This window comes from Rhyacophila brunnea, unplaced genomic scaffold (assembly GCF_057557595.1).
Source record: "Rhyacophila brunnea isolate RB1 unplaced genomic scaffold, BYU_Rbru_1.0 scaffold_14, whole genome shotgun sequence".
NCBI classification, from domain to species: domain Eukaryota; kingdom Metazoa; phylum Arthropoda; class Insecta; order Trichoptera; family Rhyacophilidae; genus Rhyacophila; species Rhyacophila brunnea.
The window spans coordinates 41,280,734-41,301,275 of NW_028232796.1; the positions used below are offsets into that span (position 1 = coordinate 41,280,734).

At 34.0% G+C, this 20,542-nt stretch overlaps 1 protein-coding gene across 3 annotated transcripts in view; it reads left to right on the forward strand.

Annotated features, from left to right (window-relative positions):
- The window catches only part of LOC147075984 (glutamate receptor ionotropic, kainate 2-like), a 63,820-nt gene that overhangs the window by 40,669 nt on the left and 2,609 nt on the right, over positions 1-20,542 (forward strand). For 2 of the 3 annotated variants that reach the window (XM_085942319.1, XM_085942318.1), the window contains exons 10-13: positions 2,576-2,713; positions 6,470-6,668; positions 7,078-7,309; positions 18,375-18,490. In XM_085942319.1, coding sequence (XP_085798445.1) covers positions 2,576-2,713; positions 6,470-6,668; positions 7,078-7,309; positions 18,375-18,490 — 685 coding nt within the window. Of the gene's footprint in view, positions 1-2,575; positions 2,714-3,570; positions 3,709-6,469; positions 6,669-7,077; positions 7,310-18,374; positions 18,491-20,542 lie in introns of all 3 variants that reach the window. The other variant, XM_085942320.1, reaches the window with a different exon arrangement.

The window sequence follows — 20,542 nt, forward strand, 5'->3', positions numbered from 1 at the left end:
CACGCCCGCAGTAAGACGCCGCAATTTTTTCAAAATAATTGGCCTTAGTAGCAACTAAGTCGGACGGCCTGATGGGCCCAACAGCTGGTTGGACCGACCTGAGCATCTCCTTTTGTTCGGAACACATTCCCAGAGGATGTGGTTGGCATCCTGAATTCCACATGGACATGTCGGACGGCTTACAAGTACAACCTCAAAAAGCTTGCCAGCGAACCGACTGTGTCCAGTAACGAATTGACTGATGTGATGGTCAGGATTCAGATATTTAGGTTACCTCCAATCGCCATATTTGAAAAAGCATATATGTTTTCCGGCCCTTGGTTGATTCATCCCACCGTCGCTGCCAGGTCTTCCACGCCGCGTCAAGCGTATTGCATATTGCAAGCATATTGAGACATACATGAGAATTTTCAGCGATGGAAATCATGTTCCTAATGGCGTTTGTGGTTGATTTGCCTCTTCTGAATCCAATTGCTTATCAGAAAGTGGCGCATGCTCTTTCAGATAGGCTTCAATACTGTAGCACAGAAGCTTCTCCAGTATCTTACCGAGAACCGGCATGAGTGTTAGAGGGTGGTAAGCTTTGAGGCTTGACGGTTCTCGACCAGCGGCTTTGGGGATTACCTTCAGGAAGCCCCGCTTCCAGCAGTCGGGGAACGTGCCGCTCTTGATGCAGTCACTGAAAAGTTTTGTAATTTCTGGCACGGCGGTGGCACATTGACGTTTGACAAGTATATATTTTCAATGCATTCCGGGCCTGGAGCCTTGCCAACAATCAACGATCTAATGATGCGATTGATCTCCTGTTCGGAAGGCAACGATTAATGGTCCGTGTCGATAGGAAGATAAGCCTTGAAGCGGGCCATACTCGTGGTGGCATCGTCCCTGGGGGATGAGTGCCTCGAGAAGGACCGCAGCCGTTTCAGACTCAGTACTGGTGTATCCACCACCCGGTGTCTCGATACTGCACAGGAGGCTCGTCGGTCTGAGATCCCGCTTTAATGCACGGTATGGAGGACTCCAAGGGTCCGAACACGCCTCGATGGTGACGAAGTTCCTCCAGTAGTCATTCGTGGCTTGAGTAATTCCTTTCTTGTATTCGTATCGGGCGAACTTAGCCATGGATGCAAGATCAATAAAGGCAGGTGGTTGCTTGATTCGGCGCGCACGTTGATGGACCTTGCGTGCTTTCCTGAAAAAGTCGCGCAGGTTCGAAACTTGCTGCGTCCACTACGGTAACGGCTGGGTGACGTGGACTTGCAGCGGCTGCTGCAGTGATGTCTGCAGTCAGTCATGAAGTGCCCGAGTGCAGGTCCGGAAAACGGGATCTCGAATTCTTATGAAGCTTTTTGGAGAGCGCCTTTTCGAGTTTTTCCCAGTTCCCGCCAGGCATTCTGAAACACCTGGGTGGGAGAGGGGATACGTTAGAGACGCCATCGTGCAAGGAGTCAACGACCAGCTCAAAAGTGATCAACAGGTGATCACTCGCCTATCACCCGACTCGCTCGCATGGACTCTCCAGTCACTGATACGTCTCGCGACGGACTCAGTGGTCAGGGTGATGTCGATGTGAGTGCTTCCGGAGTTTGCATGCAACGTGAAAGTCGGCATGCTGTTTGGGTCGTTGAGGACGACCAGGTTGTGCTGGTGCACCGGATCCTCGATGACGTCCGCGTCGCACAAGGGGAGATCCACGGGTGCCCAGAGGGGGGACTGCGAGTTGGCGTCCTCACAGATGATGACATTCCTGTCAGCAACTGCGTGGAGGATGCCGTCAAGCAGCGATACCACGTGTTCCTTTGTAGTCTTAAAACTGAAATAGGTGGAAATAACGATTACGCTGCCTCCTCTGGGTAAGATGATATCTGCACACGCGACCAATTCAGTCGACAGATGTGAGAGCGACAGCACGCCAAGGTGGGGCGAATATACAGGCCTTTGGCTCTGTACAACTGGCGCTGATGACGACGCCTGCGCACCTAAGTCCCTTTTCAGCGAGCCTGGGGCCCTTTTCAGAGCCCCAGTGGTACGGTTCCTACACCAGTTTTCGAGATAATTAAATCTATTCTCTTGTGGCAGTAATATTGCAAGTAAACACATTGTATCAACATCCGAAGCAAAAAAAATCGCATGCGGTGTTATTTTAATTCAAGAATATTAAGATGTTAAATATGTGGCTGTGCGATGCAGCTTATGATTATTATGTTGATACTCGACAACTCAATAATTCAAGTGGATGTATTTAAAATTCAAAACATTACATAAGAATACCGTTAATTTTATTTTACCTCGCGGAACAAATACTGCCGTAGAGCGTCACACTGCCCTTAACTTTAGCGATAGGTAAATAGGTCCGCTTCAGGATGTGGGGATCATGATGGAATATTATAATAATAATTGTAACGATTTGATAAAACATTTATGGATATATTTTTTATTACCATCAAATGTTATCATGATAAGCTACCTATTACCTACAAACATAGTTATGTTACTGATGGAACTACGTTTTTTTAATTAATAGAATTAATTATATGGTGTATTCAATTTTATACTTTGTTTTATCATGAACAAGAATGGCCACTGAGGAATGGTTGAATCCTCATCCATGCAACAAGGATCCTGACGAACTGGAGAACACCTGGAATTTTCTCAACTGCATTTGGCTGGTACTTGGGTCTTTGATGGCACAGGGTTGCGACTTACTGCCAAAGTAAGGCTGCCGTGAAGAACGACCTCATCATCATATCTTCAAATCATAACCCAATATTATTAAAAAATTGGTCCATTTCTGAAGCGTTTATAACAATTCATGTCAACGTATTATTTAACATATTAATAGATATATATTTCAAAGACGTCTTGTAAGATTTCTCGGTATAAGAAAACATTTGCATAAATAATTAATTAATGTATTTGTTTTTCAGTCATACCTACAATAATAAATATGAATGCTCTTCATCAAAACTGTATTCACATATTTTCTATTCGCTTCATTGTGTTGACTGACTGATTGTATTAATCATTATTATTTTGGAAAATAGAAAATGTGATGTCAGTACTATTACCTCTAATAAATATTTATGTTTAATGCGTTTTATAGCTCAATCCTGGGATACATTTTCCATTCGTTTAATACGTAAACGTGATTTTATTTTCTAGTAACTTGATGTAAACTGCTGACAAAGCTTTAAATGTTTCGTAATAATACGCTATCGTAAGAAACAAAAAAATATTTACATCTAAAATAATATGAATTATTTATGTTGCATGCTTACATACTAGAATTTAATTAACAGTGATTACACGTCTAATATTGTAAATATTGTAACATACAAAATCAAATCAAATTTGTATTTCTATTTCAGGCTGTGCATTATGGACTATAGTATCCAAAATATAAATTCCATATCAGTTTTCGATGTCGATTGTTGGTATTATTATTTAATATCCATCGCGTTGAATATCTCCAAATAGGTAATATAGCAGCTCCAAGAATTCAAGATGTTATTAGTCCTGCATTTCAATTACAACGCATCATATTGTAATTAAAAATACCCGTTTTCTCAGACTGTCTCCCAAAGAGTGGTGCAAACCGCACCCTTGCGACCAGGACTGCATTGAACTGGAGAATTCCCTCACTCTCATCAACTGTATGTGGATTGTGATGGGAAGTTTACTTCAGCAAGGATCAGATATCATGCCTAAGTAAGGCATATACTTTTGCAACCCATTTCGTAATTTACTCTTTTCTAAATTGCATTAGAAATAAAAAGAATTTATTGGCGGGAATATTTGATTTTCGGACTCGAACAGAACGTTACGTGGATCAATAATCGTTATAGAAGTTTAAACAGTAACACAGCTAGGATCAAAATGTCTTTTATCACCACTAAAAAATCAACAGCTTTCTTGTAAATCTATTTAAACAATAAATGATAGTTTAATGGTGTCAATTGTGGAAAGACATTGTATCAATTAACATATATAATACAAGTTATAATTAAGTATATTTTTTCATATAAAAGTATTGGATATTGTGTTTTATATTAATTAATATATAAATTGGTTACATGGCAATCTTTAAAATACTCTAAATCTTAATTAGTGCTAATAGACTGCAAAGCTATTTTAAAATTACTGTCAATACATAAATACATATTCCTGCTCAGAAAATCAAATATCACACGTATTATTATATTCTTTTTATTTATTTATTATTATTATAGATACCAATAATCTACAGTATTTTGGTTGCTTTTCGATAGATGCATTTATTTTTATTTGTGAATGGGCTTATCTGGCATTTTAGATGACATAATTAGTGAGCTTATAGTGTAGGTTTTGAACGATTAAAACTATAAATTAGTTTTCACGGTGAAAAAATATAATTTTCTAACAACTTTACTGAACATATTGCATTATTTGTCATGTTTTGCTTATTATTTGGAAGTACGTACTTAAATAATATGGATGCATGTATAAAGAGTGTTTTAAAAATCAGAAAGTTCCACCTACGATGTTACTAAAAGAATATAGACAAATGAACCAAATCGGGTGGTTTGTATGTGAATGATGATTAAAATCAATCCATCCAAAGTCGTATACAAATACGTATACAAATGCATTCAAATTGAATTCCAATCATATTATGCCTACCTTCTACCATATGCATTATAATATTTTGAAGATATATGTGCATATTATATTGAATCTATTAGGCATATACTTATATTATGAAAATTCAAAATGTTTTTTTATTTTTCTTTAAATTCGCTGGTGGCAGTGGACTGATTTTTAAAATGCATAATAATTAATTATGTTTGCTTTCTTTTTAGATTTGTATGATCTTGTTTGATAATGTTTTATAATATCTAGTAAAATAATCGTGGTAAGTGATTCCATTTTTTTATTATTTTTGCATAATATATAATCATTATTGAAATTATGGCTATTATACAATAGAATTAAATGTTTTTTTACTATCAAAATGAACATTAAACGTTTATTTACACTTATAATACTATTATTATTGTTATTATTTTTAAATTTAATTTGTTTGTAAAGATACGTCATGTTAGGGCTAACCGGAACAATAATATTTATTTTATATCATTATAGAAATTAATCCACATAATTTTTAACGATAGGGACCGATTTTGTTTAGTTAGAAGCCATTGTCAACAGTTACCAAAAATTCATTTGTCACAAACAAAAAAGATATTACGGCGATACTTCAGTGAAACGGCAAATAATTTTCAACTATAGGCGCGACGAAATTTTGGACTCGCTGGCACTCGGAGAGCAAACGTCGACGTGTGAATACGTCAATTTGTTTAATGATGGGGACCGGGGTATTAATTCTTAAATCGTGTACAGATTACTAAAAACGTTACCCATTTACTTTAAAAAGAAAACATGTCAATGAATATATTATTATTGTTACTAATAGAACAATAAACAGAACATTAAATGGAGGCATGTTGAATTTATATGACAAATTATATTTCATTCGGCATACGTCATTTGCACCCGCAATCCGCGCATCGCCTAGCCATTTTTATACCATGCCTCAACTGAGGTATAGCCTTAAGATATTGAAATATTATGCCCTCTCGCTCTATCATAACAGGTTACCCGAATCTTTAACTTCGGTTATTATAGTTGACCGATCCGAAGATGGGTTTATGTACCGAAACAGCTGTCAACGTAAATCACACAATTAAAGTAAAATTATCAAGAATAAGTTTGTTTCAAAACCAAAACATATTATTATTATACAAATTGTAATAGATACGTGGATATAACTGACGATTTACGAAATATGGAATGGCATATTATACCTATATTAATTTTTATGATGGTTGTAAAAAAGTGCAGAAAATGTAATAATGGGTGATACGCCAAACTCTAAATCCAAGAATCTCATTGTCAAACCACTTGGTCACTTTTTTTTTCACAATTTTTGTCACAATTTCTAAAATTCTGTCGCGTGCTTAAGGTTTTCCGTGGATTAAAATGGTCCTAATCATTATTAAGTTGTGTTCAATAGTATTTTTTTTAATAAATTTAATATGATATTAGCAGTAGAAGAATTATTGCCGTTTTTTAAAAACGTTAAAATATATTTTACATTTTTTAAATCGAATTATCAGCAAATTTTTAAACATCTAAAATTATCTTATCTTTAAATGACGTAATATAAATTATGATTTATTTTAAAATAGGAGTATTTCTCATAATGTTAATTTAAAATATAATAATAACTACAACATAGTATTAAATCAATACTGTAAGCCTACGGCTAAAGATAGCAATATTTCGGAATCTATAAATAGTTGAAGAGTTATTCTGAGTGGCTGAAACATTAATTTACCCCTGTTCGTAAAGGGTAAAGAGGGTCTGATATCATTTAGTGGAGGAATAAATTAATTATGGGCCCGACCGCTAACGACTGTCGACTGATTAGGGCCGTGTCGACGCGGATGGTGGCCGGAATGTGGTGGTTCTTCACCCTCATCATGATATCCTCATACACTGCCAACTTGGCTGCTTTCCTCACAAACGACAGGAAGGATGACTCCGTCTCCAGTGCGGAAGATCTCTCCAAGCAGTCCAAGGTTAAATACGGTGCCGTCCTGGGTGGCTCCACTGGTAACTTCTTTAAGGTAACCCTTTTTCGCGTTAGCATTTTTTAATATAATAATATTTTGCATTGAAACTTTTTAATATAATATTTTACAATTTATTTAGGCAGCCCATTTTAATATTAGTGCAATATTCTTACCATTGCAAAAATGATGGCGTAATTACGCAATCAGAGCAAATCCGCCAAAGTGATAGCACATATATATACTCCAAATTTATTCGTTTATTTGTTTGAAAAACTGAATACTTGCGCTCAAAAAATAAATTATTACGATAAATGATTATTCTAGCACAAAATTAACATAAAATCTTACATTCCTACATTTGCGTCGGATTGTACATGATTCTGCAGTTATTGGAGAACTTTGACAAAATATAAGATACGCTATTGGCTCGTAATAGTACTTACTATATTTAATTCTTGCCTAGGATTCGAACTTCTCCATATACCAGCGCATGTGGACATCGATGGAATCGACTCGTCCCTCTGTATTCGTCAAAGACAATGAAGAAGGAATGGACAGAGTACTCAAGGGGAAGAGATTGTATGCTTTCTTGATGGAATCCACCTCCATCCAGTACATGGTGGAGAGAAACTGTGATCTGATGCAGGTGGGAGGTCAGCTGGACACCAAGGGATATGGTATAGCTATGCCAGTCAGTGAGTATCTGTATAATATTCACTGTCAATATTAAAAAATTAGATTCTTGTTCTAAGTATAGACTGTATTTGGTAACATTGGGCTCTCACCCGGGGAGTTCGTGTGATTATTCCGCTTCTTCTTTAGATCTTTGAATGCCATAACAGCACTCTTTAAATATGCTTTTATTGTCAGTACCTATTTCTTGTGATATCGAGATCCCTAGGGGAAAATTAATTATATGAATATACATATATATTCTTTTTTAACAAGCTAGCAAGTAAAGACATAGATATGTAAATAGTATATAAGTGAAACAATCAAACACCTAGGCTTTGATGTAGTATGTAAATATATTATGACTTGCCAATGATGAAATGCCAGCGCCTTACGCACTACGTGGCTTGCAATGAAGAAATTATTTCAAATTGTTCCAGTCAAAATATAGATATTATGATATTTTCAGAGCATAAGCCTGGATATTCCTTAAACGTTGTAGAAAATCTATATATACTAGCTGAGCCAGCTGGCTCTCGCCAGCTTGGCGGTGTTGTATTTTAATATAATTGTGAAGTATGCATAGAGTTTTCCCTTCGGAATTGATTTTCATTCACCTTAATACAGTTTGACATTTTGCTGATTTGTCAGTTTTACGATTTTCAAGTCGTCACTGTCAATATAAATTTGGGGTCATATGCGTAATCTATTCTGGAGTCTGGCCTTCACAATATCGTCCGACACCACCTCAAGCTGATAGGCCAAATAGAACAGCTTGCAATCGGCGATTGCGACCACTGACATTTTAATAGAATAAAATATGTGTAGTTATATAAATGTTTCGTTAAAACACGTGCATTTAATAATGATACATAATGATACATCTCATAAATTCGAATATAAAGCAATGTATGTGATTATTATAATTGGTGATCCAATATCACATGAATATTAATCTGCCACGGGACCCATTTAGATAATAAAAGGTTAGCACTATATAAATAATAAATGCTTACAGCCGTTGAATAATATTTAAAAAATCAAATTTTGAATTAAAATTTAACCTTAAATAACATAGTCTTCCGGTGCGGGACATTCATATTGAAACAAAATTTATTTTGGATATTATAAATAGGTAGGTATATAAAATCACAAATAAAAAAAATATAGCAATTTATATGACCAAGTAGAGTAGAATCAGGCTAGGGAGGCCTTTATCCAGCAGTGGATTGGTTCAGGTCGATGATGATGAGAATGATAGAAATAGGTATAATATCACAAATTTGTTTAACCGCTAGTAGTAGAATCAGGTTGTGGAACCCTTCATCCAGTAGTGGATTGATCCTGGTTGACGATGATGACTATATAAATATGTAGATAAATATAATATCACAGATTTTGATAAATACAGCAATTCAAATGACAGAAAGGAATAGAATCAAGCTAGGGAGGCCTTTATCCAGCAGTGGAATTGTTCAGGTCGATGATGATGAGGATAATAGAAATAGGTATAATATCACAAATTTGTTTAACCGCTAGTAGTAGAATCAGGTTGTGAATCCCTTCATCCAGCAGCGGATTGATCCTGGTTGATGATGATGACTATATAAATATGTAGATAAATATAATATCACAGATTTTGATAAATACAGCAATTCAAATGACAGAAAGGAATAGAATCAAGCTAGGGAGGCCTTTATCCAGCAGTGGATTGGTTCAGTTCAATGATGATGAGAATGATAGAAATAGGTATAATATCACAAATTTGTTTAACCGCTAGTAGTAGAATCAGGTTGTGGAACCCTTCATCCAGCAGTGGATTGATCATGGTTGATGATGATGACTATATAAATATGTTGATAATTATAATATCACAGATTTTGATAAATACAGCAATTCAAATGACAGAAAGGAATAGAATCAAGCTAGGGAGGCCTTTATCCAGCAGTGGAATTGTTCAGGTCGATGATGATGAGGATAATAGAAATAGGTATAATATCACAAATTTGTTTAACCGCTAGTAGTAGAATCAGGTTGTGGAACCCTTCATCCAGTAGTAGATTGATCTTGGTTGATGATGATGACTATATGAATATGTAACTAAATATAATATCACAGATTTTTATAAATACAGCAAATCAAATGACAGAAAGGAATAGAATCAAGCTAGGGAGGCCTTTATCCAGCAGTGGAATTGTTCAGGTCGATGATGATGAGGATAATAGAAATAGGTATAATATCACAAATTTGTTTAACCGCTAGTAGTAGAATCAGGTTGTGGAACCCTTCATCCAGCAGTGGATTGGTCCTGGTTGGTGATGATGACTATATACATATGTAGATAAATATAATATCACAGATTTTTATGAACACAGCAATTCAAATGGCAGAAAGGAATAGAATCAGGCTAGGGAAGTCTTTGTCCAGCAGCGGATTGGTTCAGGTCGATAATGATAAGGATGATAGAAATAGGTATAATATCACAAATTCTTTCAACCGATAGTAGTAGGATCACGTTGCGGAACCCTTAGTAGCCTAGGTAATTGTTCAATAAAAAAAGATTGAGTGAACAGCCACAAAGTATTTAAAAAAAATCAAATTTGGAATATCACGTTATCTATGAAATGGCGGACAGTGGCGTACCCCGCTGTCAAAAGATATTATACGTAGTGAATTGTACCAAGATTATGGTTTTTTCACCGGAAAAAAGTGCACGAATGCCTACATTGCGATATTTGAATAAAAATAATCGAATCCGTTTGTCGAATAAAGGATTAGAAGGTCTTAAGCGACGAAGACGTCATTCTGTGAGGCGTAAACAGTAAATATGGCGAGTGTAAGAAAATATCGGATATAAACGTCACGTACATGTAAAATCATGGAAAATTTCTGAAATGTGTTCAATTCAATCGGTAGATGAATCGGTAGCGCACATTTCGAAGTGAAGATGTAAAAATAACAATAAAATGTCGCTTAAATGAGCTTTTAGTGCATTTTCCAAAATCTCTTAGGATAATAATATACTTATAGGAGATAATAATATATAGGAGATAATATATAATTTTGGAACCTTTTTATTTCTTTATATTTATATTAAACATTTGATGACTGCATAAAGTATTTTTATTACATTAGTTCGATAATATTCTTTGAACCTCTCGATCTAATGGTTTAGAGCAGCGCTGTCCAACTGGAAGCCCGCGGGCCACATGCTGCCCGCCAAATTTATTTTGCGGCCCGCGAGTTAAAACATTGGGGAGAAAAACTTTGTCAAAATTAATATTTGACGTGAATTAATGTCCGGTGAAAGAAAATATAAAATTGTGTTTGCACGGCTGTGTTAAAATTTATCGTGGGTTATTTTCCATCAGTGAAGTGTGATATAACACCATTGAATTTCATATTTATTCGTTTATTTAAACATTCCCTAAGTACGAGTACTACTAATAAAGGAAAGATTGGAGTTGAAAATCGAGAATTTTAAGAACGGTGGGAGATTGATAATCTATCTTTTCTTAACAAAGGTAAGCCACACTGTTTAGAATGTTTACAAACTATAGCTGTGTGCAAAGAATACAACTTAAGGGCGGACATGCTCAGCGTAGGTCAAAATGGAGCTTTAAATGCATTTTCAAAGCATGATCCTGGACATTCCTTAAACGTTGTAGATAATTTATTTATATAATTTTGAAGCCTTATTATCTTTTATATGTATTTTAAACATTTAATGACTGCATAAAATATTTTTATTACATAAAATAGTATTCTTTTAAACCTCTCGTTCTAATGTTTTAGAATAAAGTCATATTTCAGTACATGTATGTGCAGTGGTGTTAAGATTTTTTACATTTATTAATTTTTAAACGCATTTATAAAACCATTAGTATCATTTATGTCGACACTATTATAGTGAAGTATTTACAATAAAAAAATATATTGATAATCTCTGTGATCCCAAATTTGACAAGAATTAGGCATTTTACTATTCAAAAAATGAGCAAGATTAACACATTTGAAGATAATTCTAAAGATACTTATTATAAGCTATGTTTTTGACCATTCAAGTGTGATAAACATCCTACGAATAATGATTGCTTTATAATAATTATTGACCTAATAATAAGGTAGTGTTTTTTTTTTAAATATGCCATTTCTTTTAGCAATCCTACAACATACGATCGTAGCCATAAATTGACAAACTATAATTAAAGTAGTGAGTAAAATGATGTTAACGTGCGTGTTTCGTGTAATCTTGCAGGTTGCTTGGCGTCCTAATCTAATAGAAATAAGCCTTGGATTTTAATAAAATGATGAAAAATAGTCTTATCATAATTAAACCCACTGAATTGGCACGCTGATTACTTTACGTAGTAGGTAATTTGGATAGTCATAGATTTGTCATTACAATGCTTAATTTGACACGATGCAATTGACATGATAGTTTTATTTTTCGTACATTTAGATTATAAATAGCAATACGAATATTACGCTTTCAATGGAGGAAGATCCCATTAGGTAAAAAAAATACTAAAACTTAAATATCTCGTAAAGATAATTATTATCATCCTGAAGGGGTGGGTCCATATGCTTTGCTTAGGAGCAAAAATTTTATTTTATTTTTAAATTAGTAAGTACTTAATATACTAATGTCTATATACTAATAAAGTCCAACAGGCTTAATTTATTATTGAACAAATTGTCTGGTTGAGGAAATACAATTTTATTACATATAAAAAATGTGAAAAATAACATTCTCATCATAAGTGTAAAACTGAATTGACTTCGGCACGTACTATGGATTATTACGGTGTTATAATAATATTCTATAGTATATGACCACACGAAAAAAAAATAGTACCAAATTATGGCATACAGTGGTCATAATTGACTTAGTATTATATTTGACTATTAGTATATATTTCACTTACAGGTGATAAAATAGCAATCAACATGCGTAATGTCATTATTTACAATATTAAATTTAATAAGAAGAAACATTATTGAAATTTAATTATCTATATACATATATGTTTGTATGTTAGTATGCGAATGCGATCCTATACCGTTCATCCGATTGCGATGAAACTTTAGTGAGTTGTGTGCATACCCGAGAAGGTTTCTGAATTAGAAAAACCATCTTCTTCTTTGTCATTCTATCTTCTTTTAATCGTATGGTTCCTATACCATTCATCTGATTGCGATTAAACTTTCGTCAGTTGTTGTGCGCACACCCGCGAAGGGTTCTGAATTAGTAGAACCGACTTCTTCTTCTTCTTCTTCCTCTTCATTCTATCTTTTTTTATTCGTATGGCTTATATAGCATTCATCCGATTGCAATGAAACTTTCGTCAGTAAAGTTGTTGTGCACACACTCGCAAAGGTTTCTGAATTAGTATAACCATCATTCTCCTTTACCATTCATCCGATTGCAATGAAACTTTGGTGAGTTCCTATACCAAATTTGGAAAATCCATGCTTCTCATGCTCATGGACAGCTGTATGTGGCCTGCTCACGCGTTGGAAAAACTGATTTATTTGTGTACGCACCACATGGAAAAACAAAAAATATTGTGTATGCAAAAGCACTTCAATAAACAGAATTAAAACACATACACTTTCTTTCTTTGAGTGGCATTGCAACACATGCCGGGTCCTCGCTAGTTATCAATAAATATAAACATTGAGTATTAATTAATAATAGTTACTTTCGATATAAAACAAGAAGAATTAATTAATTGACTAGCTGAGCCAGCTGGCTCTCGCCAGTCTGTCTCGCTAGGTCTTGCAGACAGACAGCTTTTCGTCATAATGACTTGGTGTTAGATTTTAATATAATAATTGTAAAGTGTCTACAGACGGCGCCATAGTTTTCCCTTCGGGATGGATTTTCATTCACGTCAGACAGTTAAAAATTTAGCTGATTTGTCAGTTTTACGATTTGCATGTCGTCACTGCCAATACAAATTTGGAGTCATGTGCGTAGTCTATTCTGAAGTCTGGTCTTCTTAATATCGTCTGACACCATTTCAGGCTGCTAGGCCTAGAAGAACAGCTGGCAATCGCCTATTGCTACCACTGACATTTTAATTTTAATACAATATATGTGTAGGTATGTGCATTTAAATATGTTAAAAAAATTATACATCTCAATCGTGATTATCATGAATAGCGATCCAATATAACGCGAATATTAATCTCTTTCGGGTCCCATTTACATAATAGAAAAATTCAGCTTAGCTAAGCAGCATAAAAAATAAATTTAAACATTATTTTGTTTCATTGTCTATAAAAAATAAAATATGCTTGGAGCCATAGAATAATATTTTAAAAATCATATTTTGTTTTAAAAATTAACCTTAAACAATATAGTTTCCCGACGCGGGACATTCATATCGAGACAAATGTTGATAAATAATGAAGCAATACATATTATATATGATAAGAATAGGAATTTATAAGACCTAAAGATGTGGAATCAGCTTAAAAAGGCCTTCATCCAGCAGTGGATTGATACAGGTTGATGACGATAATGACGATATAAATGGGTAGGTATATAAAATCACAAATTTAAAAAAATATTGCAGTTTATATGACCAAGAAGAGTAGAATTAGGTTGGGATAACCTTCATCCAGCAGTGGATTAATCTTGGTTGATGATGATAATGACGATATTATGAATGGGTAAATATAATATCAGCAATTTTGATAAATATAGCAATTCATATGACCGACAGAAATTCAAACAACTTAGAGAGGCCTTCATCCACCGGTGGATTGATTCAGGCTCATAATGATAATGGAAATATAAATAGATATAATTTTATATCACCGATTTTGATAAATACAGCAATTCAAATGACAGAAATGAGTAGAATCAGGCATGGGATGCCTTTATCCAGCAGTAGATGGGTTCAGGTCAGTGATTATAAGGACGATAGAAATAGGTATAATATAGTAGTAGAATCAGGTTGCGGAACTCTTCATCCAGCAGTAAATTGATCCTGGTTGATGATGATGACGATATGAATATGTAGATAAATATAATATCACCGATTTTCATAAATAAATACAGCAATTTATATGACAGAAAGGAGTAGAATCAAGCTACGGAGGTCTTTATTAAGCAGTGGATTGGTTCAGGTCGATGATGATGATAATGATAATGACGATATGAATATGTAGATAAATATAATATCACCGATTTTCATAAATAAATACAGCAATTTATATGACAGAAAGGAGTAGAATCAGGCTAGAGAGGTCTTTATTAAGCAGTGGATTGGTTCAGATCGATGATGATGATGATGATAATGACAATGACGATATAAATATGTAGATAAATATAATATCACCGATTTTGATAAATACAGCAATTCATATGACAGAAAGGAGTAGAATCAGGCTAAGAAGGTCTTTAAGTAGTGGATTGGTTCAGGTCGATGATGATGATGATGATGACGATATGAATATGAAAATAAATATAATATCACCGATTTTGATAGATACAGAAATTCATATGACAGAAAGGAGTAGAATCAGGCTAGCGAGGTCTATATTAAGCAGTGGATTGGTTCACGTCGATGATGGTAAGATGAATAGAAATATGTATAATATCACAAATTCGTTGAACTAATAGTAGTAAAATCAGGTTGCGGAATCTTCATCCAGCAGTGGATTGATCCTGGTTGATGATGATGATGATTATGATATGAATATGTAGATAAATATAATATCACCGATTTTGATAAATACAGCAATTCATATGACAGAAAGGAGTAGAATCAAGCTAGGGAGGTCTTTATTAAGCAGTGGATTGGTTCAGGTCGATGATGATGATAATGATAATGACGATATGAATATGTAGATAAATATAATATCACCGATTTTGATATATACAGAAATTAATATGACAGAAAGGAGTAGAATCAGGCTAGGGAGGTCTTTATTAAGCAGTGTATTGGTTCAGGTCGATGTGATGATGATGATGATGATGACATTATGAATATGTAGATAAATATAGTATCACCGATTTTGATAAATACAGCAATTCATATGACAGAAAGGAGTAGATTCGGGCTAGGGACGCCATTATCCAACAGTGGATTGGTTCAAGTCGATGATGATAAGATGGATAGAAATATGTATAATATCACAAATTCGTTGAACTAATAGTAGTAGAATCAGGTTGCGGAATCTTCATCCAGCAGTGGATTGATCCTGGTTGATGATGATGATGATTATGATGACGATATGAATATGTAGATAAATAACATTAGAAATTCAATACTGTCAAGAATACAATCAACGTAGAGAGGCCTTCATCCAGCAGTGGATTTATTGAGGCTCGTGATAATAATGGCATTATATATAGATAGGTAGATAATAATATAATATCACTGATTTTGATAAATATAACAATTCATGTGTAAGTAAGGAATCGAATAAGGCTAAGGAGGCCTTCATCCAGCAGTGGATAGGTCAAGATTGATGATGATAGGGACGATAAAAATAGGTAGATATTATACATAATATGACTCATTTTGATAACTATAACAATTCGTATCAATTTCTTTCATTGTTTGCAATGGCAACTTTGTTAGTTTAATATGACTATATTGTGATCTATGGGCCTAGGTAATTATTCAATAAAAAAAATAGTGCATAACAGCCACAAAGAAGTATTTAAAAAAATCAAATTTGGAATATCATGTTATCTATGAAATTGCGGACAGTGAATTGTACCAATATTATGGTTTTTTCACCGGAAAAAAGTGCGCCAATGCCTACATTACGATATTTGAATAAAAATAATCGATTCCGTTTGTCAATTAAAGGATGAGAAGGTCTTAAGCGACGAAGACGTCATTCTGCTGTACGTTAAATGAAATATGGCGAATCGTATACGGTATGTAAGAAAATATCGAATATAAACGTCACGTACCTGTAAAATCATTGAAAATTTCTGAAATGTGGTCAATTCAAACGGTAGATGAATCGGTAGCGCACATTTCGAAGTGATGATGTAAACATAACAATAAAATGTCGCTTAAATGAGCCGTTAGTGAATTTTCCAAAATCTCTTAGGATAATAATATATAGGAGATTATCTATGCTAATAGAACGTAACATCATTGTTCGATATTTTCTCGAATTTCCGCAAATTCTAAATTTGAAAATATTCTGGTTATAATCAATTCGCGAAAGAAAACAATTGACAGTCTCTTATTAATTTTAGTTTGACAGATAAATAAAAAAGAAGTGTTCTTGATAATCTTTTCTTATCGAAGCGGCGAGTTAAGATATATAGAATAGATTTATAGTTTCGTAGAATAATAATTGTGGTTTAATCGATATATTATATCGATTACATAGAAAGTATTAAGCGACATTATAATTAATTTGTGTTCGATGGACGGCAAGATACTAAAAAGTATGGTGACGGATAGAAAACGCGTTTTTGTGTAAAAAGTGATATTTTCTGTGATTATGTCGAGTTTTATCATATTGTGCTGGATTTAAATCGAAGTAAGTTTGGGACTCTAAAAATTGAAGTGAAATCGTTTAAGAATCAACAAAATGGTATTTAAATAAGAAATTGGTGCGTTTTCCAAAATGTCTTAAGCGTCAATAACATTGAGCTACTTTACAAGCTGTTTGTTGGCGAATTTAAAAGCGGCCGATTCAGCTACTGCGATTTTGATGATGACACACAAAACTTTCCATTCGCTGAGAAGCCACAAGCCAGCGACTATTTTGACAGAACGTAATTGTAGATCATAGACAATAGGTGATATACGTCAAAAAGCATAGATAATATACACATGCTAGCGAGTTGAAATCATAATATTGTGTTGTTTTTTACTTTTATCGGGCTCTAGCGCTATGAAGTGGAACGTAAATGAACGTAAAATGCTTGCCGAATAATGTTTCCAATTTAAAACGTCAAAAAGGTAAATATAAAAATGAGTAATTCGTTTTTTTACCGGGAGGTCGCTACCATCGCTCTACTGCGCAGACGCAGTAGGCCCACACGCCAGCGTGTAAGCGTGTAAAATTGACCGGCTGTCAACTTTTCTCGGTAGATTGTTTATAATCTGCTTGTTAGCTTGTTCGATGATGACACTGGGCGAGTTTACGAGCAGATTGTAAATTCGCCTACAAGCAGCGTGTAAAGTAGCTCAATGCCATTGACGCTCTAGGATAATTATATAAGAAAATTCTAAAGATACTGATTATAAGCTATGTGCCCATTCAAATGTAATAAAATATCCTACGAATTATGATTGTTTTATAATAATTATCGACCTAAGAAAAGGTTAGTTTTTTTTAAATACCCCATATCTTTTGCTGGATTTCTTCATCATTATCAGGGGTCGATCCGCTTCAAATAGACGTGAGATTATTGTTCTCTATAAAATGTCACTTTTTTTGCCAAAAAGTACCTAGCTTAAATACATTGGAATTGTATTCATATATGTTTATAAAGGCGTGTATTATAAATTCAACTAGAAAAAACATCAGCAAACAAAAGCATGTCTATATTATTCCAAATCAAAAAATATAACCTCTCATTCCGACATCTAAATGAATTATTGTCAACGAATATTTTCAATAAAGTTAAACCTTCGTAGTTTGTACGTACTTCTTAAACGAAAATATGAAAAGATGAAAAATATGAAAACAATTTTGAATGAAAAAAATTATTTAATTATTAGGTATAATATTTTTTTTTTAATGATTATGCGCTATTTTTTCTTCAATCAATTTTTTAAAACCATTTTTTGATTGTCTTAATTTTTGTAAATAAAAACAATACACTAATCGGCCATATTATAATAATATTCCACTGTTGCCAATACCAGTGCAGCGTAATGCCGTGTCCACACCGGCAATCTCATTATATTGTGATTAAAATACTTTTCAGCATAGAAGATTTATTTACTAAAAGTGGAACAAGTACTAAAAAAATGCGTTTTATTAAATTAAATCAATAATACATCATAGCTCATAATTTCTACAACAGGCAACAAATTTTTATATGTAAATCTCAAAATCAGTATTTTTTTTAAATTTATTTTATGTTTTAAGATTCACCATATCGAACGGCAATCAGTGGAGCGGTTCTAAAAATGCAAGAGGAGGGTAAAATGCAATTACTCAAAACAAAGTGGTGGGAAGAAATGTACGGTGGTCCTCCTTGTGATGTAAGCAAATAACCTAAAGTCAAAACAAATGTAAATCACCATATTCACTTCAATTCGTACCATATGGTGCTCCATAAAGTATAAGGTTGTGAAAAAAACAACGTGCATTGTTAATAATATCAAACTATTTACTTTCATGAACTTGAAATAAGTATATATTTTATTTCAAATATATTAAAAAAAAAACAAAATAAATTAAAGCCATATTAATTTGACAAGTCTGTTTACAAATACTGATAAGTCCAAAATTCAATATTTATTTGTGGTAAATGATGTGTTTTTAGTGTGTGTTAAGTTAAAGCTACTTCGGCCCACACCCTGGACTATCCAGCTTCTAAAGCGCGAACCAAATTGAGGTGAATGTCGCCTACTGTCACGCTGTCGCGGTGACAAATTTAATCCATGGTTTCATCATTTTGCAGATTATTTTGAACCATCACCATCTGTGTAAATTCACTAAAGAATGACACTGATGAAGATGCCTACTATAATATATTAGTAATTTGAATTATTATTAATTATTCATGCTAATTTCAATTAATTTGACAGTTTCTACGTGTACATACGTTAAAATACTTGCGGCATGGTATCCATAGATAATATTTTGAACAGAACCCAACATGCAGACCATAGATAATAGACAACATTATAATCGAAAATACATAGTGCCAACCGCTAAAATCAAAGGAACGTGATTTTGACAAAACATTCTAAAAGTGTGGGCATGTGGAATATTATAAAAACGTTCAAAACGTCATGCAGGTGTCAATGCAGTGCAGTTCAACGTGAGGTGACCTCATTGTTGTTGTAGTGATTTCGGCAGATTTTGCCAACTGACAATGTTAATTTAAAAGTTCAAATGTGCTACAGGATGGGAGTCTGGGATGGAGGAGATCAATCTGATAACATTTTAAACACTAAGAAAATCGATATTACACATTTTTTTCTCGTAGCGGCAGCTTACTATGACGTCACATAATAGTCCGCAACATGCACCTCAATTTGGGTCGCGCTTTACCAGCCATGACAATTTCTCCGCTAAACTCCACGGGCTCCAAACTTCATAGATGATGGGCCGGATTCAACCTGCGGGTATGAACACCGAGATGTTTAACACATAATTTGGGATTGTCCGTTGATGAATTCTGAGCAGGCAGAGCTGTTTGCTAGGGTCCGACACACGGACCCAATTTGCCACGCAGACTTGATATCAACCGACGCCACTTTGAGGCATTTGATAAATTTGCAGCGTCGTACGGAGAGCAGGTTAATTGGGTTGATCAAATCGAATTCAAATCTTGATAATCAGTATAGGGATACAGATGATATACATAACGAATGGAGATGGCGAACCAAAAAATCAGACACGTACCTACGTACTTTAGAGTTTGATCATAATTTGTGGACTCATCGGTTTTCCGAAATATACACTTCTATTAATTTAATCAAAGCATTTCAACATTAATATTATACAAAATCATTTTAATGTGTATACTAACTTACAAACAATTTAAGTAACTAGTATGTACATATATTAAAATATTAAAACATACTTTAATTTAAATCTTAAATAACTACGCTTTCTCTTTTCTAAGTAGCAGGATCAACTTGTGGTAGCAGTACCTTCATAATATTACTATTTTGTTGTATCATATAAAAACCATTGACATAATATTATAGGTAATAAATATTTCGTATACATCGATGAAAAATTGTGTGAGTGTATATTAGTCCTGCTCGATCCTCTAGGCATGTAGAGTTTTGTTGTTCCACCTCGGCTATTTTCGGAAACGGAGGAACGTTCGAATTCTTCGGTTTTGTTGGATGAGTCAAACATTAAAATAAAGGACACTAATAAATAATGAAAAAAGTACCAAAACCATTTATTTACCTAGATTTATACTTCATCCGAGAGCTGAAGACGGTGATATTCTGGCTATTTTTTATTTTAAATATATATTGATTCTTTTGAACACTACAACAGACCATGAGGCCCAATGACAGTAGTGGAGACAAACACTAGTAGAAGCGAAATGATCACACAAATACAGG